The sequence below is a fragment of the Cuculus canorus genome, chromosome 17 (assembly GCF_017976375.1).
Source record: "Cuculus canorus isolate bCucCan1 chromosome 17, bCucCan1.pri, whole genome shotgun sequence".
Taxonomy (NCBI): domain Eukaryota; kingdom Metazoa; phylum Chordata; class Aves; order Cuculiformes; family Cuculidae; genus Cuculus; species Cuculus canorus.
This window is the reverse complement of record NC_071417.1, coordinates 13,936,758-13,945,540: the sequence shown is the minus strand read 5'-3', so window position 1 is coordinate 13,945,540 and position 8,783 is coordinate 13,936,758. Positions and strand designations below refer to the sequence as shown.

The following is an 8,783-nucleotide window of genomic DNA, read 5'->3' as shown; positions in this document are numbered from 1 at the left end:
TTCCCCAGGTGCTGCCGGGGCGATGGCACCCGTGTCCGGCCGAGTTCAGCTTTGGTCCGAGAGGCGGTGGTCCCGGCGCGGGGGTCTTCGGGGCTGGGCACGGATCATCATCACCCCCCCAGTTCAGTGCTGGGGGGAAGGTGCCGAGCGAGGGAGGTAGCAGGGTGGCCCCAAAATCCCATGGGGGGGTGTGTGTGGGTGTGTCTGTGCGGCGACAGGGGGAGCGTAGGGATGCGTTTTGGCATCGGAGAGGGGTCTTTATCCAGCGATGGTGACGCGATGGTCCGAGGAGAGGGGGACACGCGTGGGCTGGGGGGGACACGGGGGTGTTTTCTTTCCCCCCCTCCGCACGCTCGCACGCGTGCCCGCGCCAGGCCTACCACACGGCCGCCTCGCTGAGCTCCGGGTTGGGGTGCGAGAGGGCCCCGCTGTAGCCGCTATTGCTGGACATGGAGAAGGGTGGGCTGGGCCCCCCGCTGAAGACCTCTCCCGGGATGGGGTGCAGCGAGCCCGTCATCCCCGGCTCGGGGCTGGGGGTGTCGGGGTGCGAGATCATATCCGTGTACCTTTGGTTTTCTGAGGAGTGGTGTCCGCTTAGGGGGGGCTCCAAGGGTCCCAGAGGCGTGGAGCCGGGTCCTGAGTTCTGAAGGTAGCTGGAGTCGGCGGGCGACTGCGCTTGGGAGGGCGGCCCGTGGGGGAAAAAGTCATAGTTGCCTCCCGGTCCGTAGTAGTCGCCTTGGTAATCTGTGAGAGAGGGGAGAAAAGGATGGAGAGGGGTCCTCACGGCCAAAAACCTCCCCAAATCCCACCGCGCTCCGCACCCAGCCCCGCTGCCCCCTCCCAGGGGCTCCCACCCAACGCGCCCGCCGCGCATCCCAGGTCAGAGAGAGAAATAAGCTTGTCCTAAAGCTGGCGGTGCGCGTCACCCGCTCCCTGGAGGGAAGGGAGGAAGGGATAGGGAAGGGAAAGGAGGCAGCTTGGGGTGGGAGGATGGATGCGGTTAAATTCTTAGTTAATGCGGGGAAAAGTGTATGTGTAGAAAAGGAATTAGGAAAATTATAGTTATAAAGGGAACAGGGGGAAATGTTTATAAAGGAAATGATGGGGGGAAATGTATATAAAAAGGGGAAAAATAGATATAATGAGAAAAATGTTTATAAAGGAAATGGGGGAAAATGTATATAAAAAGGGGAAAAATAGATATAATGAGAAAAATGTTTATAAAGGAAATGGGGGGGAATGTATATAAAAAGGGGGAAAATGCACATAATGAGAAAAATGTTTATAAAGGAAATGGGGGGGGGAATGTATATAAAAAGGGTGAAAATACATATAATGAGAAAAATGTATACAAAATAGGGGAAATATATACAATGGAGAAAATATATATAAAATATATGTATAATGAGGGGAGAATATATGTCTAATAGGGAGAATATATGTATGTTTAACAGCCTGTAGGGATCTAGAAACTAACTTCAGGGCATCAAGGGTGGGGGGTGGCCGGAAAGCCCCTTGTCCATCCCGTCCCAGCGCCCTTCCGTGTGCTGCGGGAGGGATTGGAACAAATGCGTCCCGAAAGGGGCACAAAAGCCCCGCAGCTGGGGCTTTGTTTGGGGAGAGGGGCCCCGGCACACCGCCCCGCGGGGGACAGCACGTGTGTGTGGGGACGCGGCTGCGAGCACGGGGCGCGCAGCTGCGGGCTGGGGGTGCTGTGCGCAACGTGGGGGGGTGCACACGCGTGGGGGTGGGTGCACGTGTAGGGGTGTGGATGTCTGTGTGGGTGTGCACATGCGTCAGGGTGTGTGTGCATGGAGGTGTGCACACACACGAGGGGAGTGGATGTGTGCATGGGTGTGCACACGGAGTTGTGCACATGCATGGGGATGGGGATGTCTGTATGGGTGTGCACACGCATGGGGGGATGTGTGTGCATGGGGGTGTGCACACTCATGGGGGTGTGGATGTCTGTATGTGTGTGCACACGCGTGGGGGATGTGTGTGCATGGGGTGTGCATAGGTGTGGGGGGTGTGGATGTCTGCATGGGTGTGCACACATGTGGGGGTGTGTGTTCATGGGAGTGTGCACATGTGTGAGGGGAGTGGATGTCTTCATGGCTGTGCACAATCATGTGGGCGTGTGCATGGGTGTGCACACACACGGGTGGGTGTGGATGTCCGTGTGGGTATGCACACATGTGGTTACACACGGCTGTCCCTGCAGGGGTGTGCACACGCATGGGTGTGAGCACATGGATGTGTTTGCACGGATGTGAGCACACTTGTGCACATGTGGATGTGCACCTGGGGCTGATGTGTGGTGTGCACACACGTTGGGGGTTGTGACCGTCCCTGCATGTGTGTGGACACATAGGGATGTGTGTGGGTGCCCACGGGTGTGCACACACGTGGGCGTGTGTGGGTGTGCATGGGTGTGCACGGCTATCCCTGTGTGCGTGTGAGAGCGTGTGGATGTGTCCACGTGTTCATGGACGTGTCTGCACGTATGTGAGCACGCACGTGAGGATGCTCATCCGTGGGTGGGTGCGTGCGTATGCACACACATGGGTGTGCGCTTGCTTGGGTGCACCGGGCTGTCCCTGCGGGGATGTGCACGCATGTGGATGTGCACACACGTGGGTGTGGGAAGCGGGACAGAGGAAGAACAAAGGGGAAGAGGAAGGGAGAGGGAAGGATCGGGGAGGGTGGATGGCGCAGGGCCCCCTCACCTCCGTAGTACGTGTAGGGCGTCGAGCCGAGCATCTCGGACTCGTCGAGGCGGCCGCCGAGGGGCCTCATCCTGCGTGGGCTGCGGAAGAAGGCGTGCCGGCGGGCGCCCAGCGCGCTCAGCTGCTTCATCCGGCGCTCCTTGGACCGGCGGTTCTGGAACCAGACCTGCAGAGGGGTTGGCATCAGCACCCACTGGGAATGCGGGACCCCTCTGGGTCGGGGACAACCCCCTCGCCCCCAAGTTTGTCTGGGGAAAGGGGTGGAAATCTCGCATCTGCCCTGGGAGGGGATAGGTTTTCCCACCTCTGGGTGGTTTTTAATGACCTCCTCCTCTTGCCAACAGCCCCAAAAGGAGCCCAGAGACCGGGGGCACACGTGAATTAATGCGGATTGTTAAAATCCCAGCTCCAGGGCTGCATCCCCGTGTGCTCATCCTCAGCCCATCGGTCCCAACAAGGGAGAGGGCAGCCAGAGGATGGAAGAAGAAGAAGAATTTTCCCATGTAGGGGAAAAGAAGGGAGGAAAAAGGGGAGAGAAACCCGGGGTTGTGGCAAAAGCCGGCAGAAAGCAGGGAGCAGGGAGATGAGCACCAGCTGCGACGGGCAGAGAGAGAGAAGAAAAGCCAGCTGGTGAGGATGGAGAGAAAAGGGAACGGGAAGACGTGGTGTCCATCTACAGGGCATCGCCACGCACAGCTCTCCTCCAGCCTTGGGGGGTGTCTGGATCGTTGCCCCCCCGGGGATGGGGCAGCTCGGGGGGAATGAACACATCACACTCCTCCAGGGACTTGTCCTGCTCCTCTCTGCTGGGAGCCGGGAATCACAGCCCCGCTACCGGCAAAGCCAGAGAGTCCTCCCCTATTAATGCCTCTATTAAAGCCCATTAATCCCTACATTTCCGCAGGGATTTTCTTCATAGGGGCCGTGCGGTAAGAAAGTGCCGGGCTGCCTGCGGAGCGCGAAAGCTTCTCCTTGCTTTCACAAGGCCGGAGCATCCATGACCTGCGCACGCCAGGGAAGCCTTCTCCGCCAAGCCAGCGGAGGAGCCCATCCGGCTCACGTTTCGGGGCTGGTTTTCATCCCTTCCCATGCGGTGAGTGAATTAAAGCACGGGGTGGGGGATCCTCGCTAAGGCGATGGGTGCAGGGTTGGGCCTGGGGTGATGCTGGCAGGGGATGGATGGAGTTTGCTCGTTCCCACGTCCCCAGCTCGCGGGGTCACCCTCAGCATCCCAACTCCTTCCCAGCACCTGGGGGAGACCATCATGGCCTTGAACCACTTGGGGTCCCACTCCTTCCCTCGCCATGTGGGCCCTTTCCCTACCTGGATGACTCTCATGTTGAGGCCGGTCTCCTGGGCCAGCTGCTCTCGGATGTGGCGGGTGGGTTTGGGGGTAGCAGCGAAGGCGGCTTTGAGGGTCTCCAGCTGCTTGGCTTTAATGGTGGTGCGGGGCCCCCTCCGCTTGGTGCCCGAGTTCTGCTCCTCGTTCTCGTTGTTGGTGGTCTCCTTGTCCGAGGAGGTCGAGTTGTCTGTCTCCTTGGTGTCGTCCTGCATGGGGTCCTGGAGATCCGGGGACAAACTCCTGTCTGTACATGAGGACACTGTAAAGGAGACCCAGAGAGGAAAGGGGGGGTGGGGGCGAATGACTTAGGGGAGAGATCAACACCCCTCTGCTCTGCCCCCCCCAGGCCCACCCAGCCCGGCTGCTTTCCAGGAGAGGGGTTTGGGGGTGTTGGAGAGCAGCAAGGGATGGAGATCCCCTCTGCCCCCTCCGGTCCCGCTAAAGCATCGCCCCTCGACATCATGCAGAGCTCCAGGCAAACACCAACGGATCTGTCCCTGTGTACTGGATCGTGCTGGAAGGGGAGAGCTGGAGACGGGGCGATTCCCCAGGCCCACCGCAGCCCCTCGTGCTCCCCCTCTCCCCCCCTGCACCTTTCGCACCTGGAAGCGGGATGTGCCGTTGGGGGAAAAATATGCAACGTGCCATTGGGGGAAAAATACGCAAGCGGTCCCTGTTGGGGTTTGGGGGTCCTCCAGTCACTGCCTGGAGCCTGGCTCACCCCCCTGCAGCCACCCCTCCCCTCGGGGACCCCGATGCCAGCACCCCCCCCCCCAAGGCCAAGCTCTACTCGCCTCGCTCACAGCAGCGGCCCCACTGACTGGCGTGGCAGGATCCGGCCCCGGGTGCTGGACGGAGAGAGAGCCCACGGAAGGGGGTGAGCACAGGCGCCTGGCATGGCTGGGACAGCAGGAGTGGGCCTGATCCTGCTGTCCTGACGCAGAGACAGCTTCCAAGGAAGTCAAATGGGAGCTTTGCCTCTGGGTGAAAGGAGGCGAAGGATCAGGCCCGCGGCGCGGGGGGACCGGGCACACTCGCAGGGGGGGCTCCGGGGCTTGGGGGGGGGGCTGATTCCTCACTTGGGGGGTCCCGGTTTCCCACTTGGGGGGCAGGAGCCGCGGGGATGGAGAGCGATGCTGCGGGGCTGCGCCTCGGCGAGGGGTCACCGAGCTTTTCGCCCTTTCCCAAGGCTTTCACCCCAACCCCTCCCCCCGTGGGTTAACGGGGGGGTCGGGCTGGCTGCGGCCCCTCACCCCAAAAACGAAATCTCCTTCGGGAGGTGCCGGTAGCATCCGTCCCTGCCCGAAGCGGGGGCGCTTTCCCGGCGGTGCGGCGGGCTGAGCCGCTCGTACCTGAGTTGAGGCTGCCTTCCTTCAAACTGGGAGAGTTCAAATAATCCTCTTTGCAAACAAATTTGTTTTCGTCTATGATATAGAGTTCCTCCCCCGTGGAGAGCTGCTTGTTGCAGACCATGCAGGTGAAACAGTTCAGGTGAAAGACTTTATTCCGGGCTTTTCGGACGAGGTCGCTCGGGGAGATGCCCTGGGAGCAGCCGGCGCATTTGGTACCAAACCTCCTGGAAAAGGGGAGAAAAACGAGAGATGGGAGCCCCGGAGAGACAGGGATTGGGGGAGGGGGGGTGTTTATACCGATCCCCCCTCCTCAAAATCCCACCGCTGGAGCCCGATTCTCTTTCGCTGGGAGATCGAAGCGATTCGCAACCCTTTGGGGCGAGGAGGAGGAGAGCCTTCATCCCCGCGCATCCCGAGCCGATGCGAAGAGAGCTCGGGTTTGGGGTGTCCCCACCCGGGATGGGGATCCTCGGCAGGATTTGGCCCCAGAAGGGCCGGAGGGGAGAGGAGAGCGGCGGAGGTTCCCCTCAGCGCTCCCCGGGAGCCGATTTCGTTTACACCCGTTCCTCCCGGGCTCTCACCCACCCGGCGCCGGCTTGAAAATCCAGGGAGAAAATGGGCAAATTGCGGTCAGAGCGACGGGGAAAAAAAAAAAGGGGGGGGAGAGGCTGTGCGGGGGCACCGATCCCCCAGAACAACAACGGGAGGAGGAGGAGGGAGCATCCCGGGGGCTCCAGCCCGGCGCCGGCACCGTCCCGCTCTCCCAAGGGTGTTTTTTTCCTGGCTAGAAGCAGCTCTTTAGAAATCTCCGTGTTTCCTTCTTTTCGCTGGAGGCAGAGCGGTTTTGGTTTTTTTTTTTGCCTAAAATACGCTTTTAAAAATTATTTTTCCAGGCGATCCGAATCGGCTGGAAACGAGACAAAACCCAAACCAAAGCAACAAAATAAACCCACCTTAAATCCCAAATCCAAAAGAAACAAAACGGAAGAGGGGAAAAAAAAAAAAAGAGCACAAAAATAATCCTCCAGAACAAAACAAAACAAAAAAAAAATCGAAAACCACACAAACACAAAAAAAAACCGCCCCCAGAAGCGGGGAGCGGGGGGTGCCAGGCCCTGGGGTGCCCACGCAGGGTCTCCCTATTTTCCCCTCCGGTGGTGGCACACAACTTCTGAGTCCCTGGCTGCTCCCCGTGACGTTGATGTAGTGAGGGCATTAGGAGTCATAAGTCATCGCCCCCCCCTTTCCCATCCCGGCCCCTAATTTCCTCCCCGGCACCTTATCGCAGTCATTAGGGGCGTTTAAGGAGCTGCTGAGAGCGCGGGGGGGAGGTTTTGGCCACTGCCTTCCCCGGGGCCTGTGGTCCCGGGAGGGGGGCGAGCAGTGCCAGGCCGGGGGTCGCGGGAAGGGGGACACAAGGACACGGGGAGATTGGAGAAGACGGGGGGACACAGCTTCGTTGCCCCCTCCTAGGGCTGCGGTAGACCCCCGGAGCTCCCCCAGCCTGGAGCGGCGGGGCAGGCAGAGAGGGATGCTCAGGGATGCTCAAGGATGCTCAGGGATGCAGGGAGCCCCCCAAGCTCCCCCTAAAGCGGCCGCGGAGTGAATCTGCGGGGTTTAAACGGTGGGGGACACTCACCTGAAAAAGTCATTTTTGCAGTAGAGTTTGCCTTCCCTGGAGAAGCATTTCTCGGTGAGGTTGCACTTGCACTCGCAGCACTGGACGCATTTGATGTGCCATGCCCTGTCCAAGACGTTCAGTAGGAAGCGGTCCAAAATCGGCCTCTCGCAGCCCGCACAATGCACCATCATAACCTCCGCCGGGCGATGGAGACGCGCAAACGAGAAGTCAACCCCGCGGCGGCTCAAAACCGCAGGAAAAAAAAGATAAATTAAAACAACAAAAAAAAAAAATCTAAAAAACCTAAAAATATTACAAAAAATAATAATTAAAAAAATTACAAAAAATAATAGTTAAAAAAAATAGTAGAGGGAATAAAGGAAGATTCAGATGATGGGAGGGAAGCGACTGTCAAGTTCTTCCCCCTCTTCTCTCCGGAGCCTCGATGGCAAGGGGGGAAAAAACGATACCCAAAAAAAAAAAACCCAAAAAAAACCGGGAAAAAAATCCAAACCACCCCCGAGAAAGAAGAAGAAGAAGGATAATAACAATCCCCTCCCCGGTCCGAGTCGCGGCGCCGGTCCCTGCGGATCTCGGCGGGCTCTGCGGCAGCGGGCGCGGCGGGAGGGGTGCATGAACCCCCCCCTGCAGCCGGCAGCCCCGGGGCCTCGCTCTGCTCCGCCGCCGCTCCGCCACTCTCATGCTGTCCCCATCGCCAGCTTTGTCCCCCGCCTTAGTAATTCGCGCATCCTTATTCAGATTTCGTGACGTCGGGGCCCGCGTCGCGGCGGCCGCGGCCAATGGGAGGGCGGTAACCATGGCAACCTCTTAATTTATAGCATATCTAAATTGGCTCCAGCCTTGTGCTTGGCACAGAGGGAAAAAAACAACGCGCCTCTATTGTTGAGGGTGGCTCGTACCTGTGCCGCGAAGTGAGTATGCACCTGGCTGGGGGGCCGGGGGGGAGCCCCGCAAAAAAAAACCAAACCCCTGTTTTACCCACAAATTCTGGCTTGATTTTAATTTATTTCTTTTTTAAAGGATGCTTAGGGAGGGTTTGGGGGTGTCCCGAATTGGGTTGGGGCGTGAATCACTTAGTTTTGGGGTGGTTTAATTACGTTTCTGCTCAAGAAGGGGGGTGGGGGGGGGAAATACTTGTTTGGAAGAGTAACGAGGAAGGGGGGGACTCGTAGGGGGGTCCCGGGGGGGGGCTGGGTGCTCAGTGTGGCGGGATGAAAACTTCCCCCAGGCAGGGCTTTCCGCGGGGGTACGCACCCCCTGTCCCCCCCAGCCCCAACCCCCCCGGGCTTTGTCCCTCCCGCCCCTTCCCCGCTCCGAGCGAGGCGCTGGCGGCCCCCGGGGCCGAGAGGGGGTCCCGGGGGGGCGGGGGGGGGTTTGGTCTCCCCTCTCCCACACTGTTTTGTTTTTTTTTCTCTTTAATTCCAGGTGCGGTGGAGCTGTAAATCGCTGGGAGGGGACGGAGGGCAGGATTGGACCCAGCGCTTGGGGGTTATGGGGAGGGGGACTCCTGCGTTTTCCTGGGATTTGGGAAAGGGATGGGGGCGGCCCTGGGGTCCGGTTGTGCGCGGAGGAAGAGGAAGGCGGCAGGGCAGGTGAAGGCCAACCCTTCCCTCCCTTTCCCCGCCGGTTTCTCAGGCCGAAATCTCTAAATTTATGATTTTATTTATATATATATTTTTAAATTTTATTTTATTTGTTTTTCCGCGCTCAACCAAAGC

General features: G+C 59.0%; 1 protein-coding gene across 2 annotated transcripts; it reads right to left on the bottom strand.

Moving 5' to 3' along the window:
- Positions 1-376: 376 nt before the first annotated feature.
- LHX5 (LIM homeobox 5) lies at positions 377-7,235 on the bottom strand. 2 transcript variants are annotated; one of them, XM_054082616.1, is made up of 6 exons: positions 7,063-7,232; positions 5,415-5,647; positions 4,559-4,568; positions 4,053-4,311; positions 2,730-2,895; positions 377-744 (listed from the first exon to the last, which is right to left on the bottom strand). In XM_054082616.1, exons 1-6 carry the CDS (start codon positions 7,230-7,232, stop codon positions 377-379), a joined length of 1,206 nt encoding a protein of 401 aa, XP_053938591.1. The 2 variants fall into 2 exon arrangements, with proteins under 2 accessions (XP_053938591.1, XP_053938590.1); XM_054082615.1 differs by lacking the exon at positions 4,559-4,568 and having other exon boundaries at positions 4,053-4,330; positions 5,424-5,647; positions 7,063-7,235.
- Positions 7,236-8,783: the final 1,548 nt, after the last annotated feature.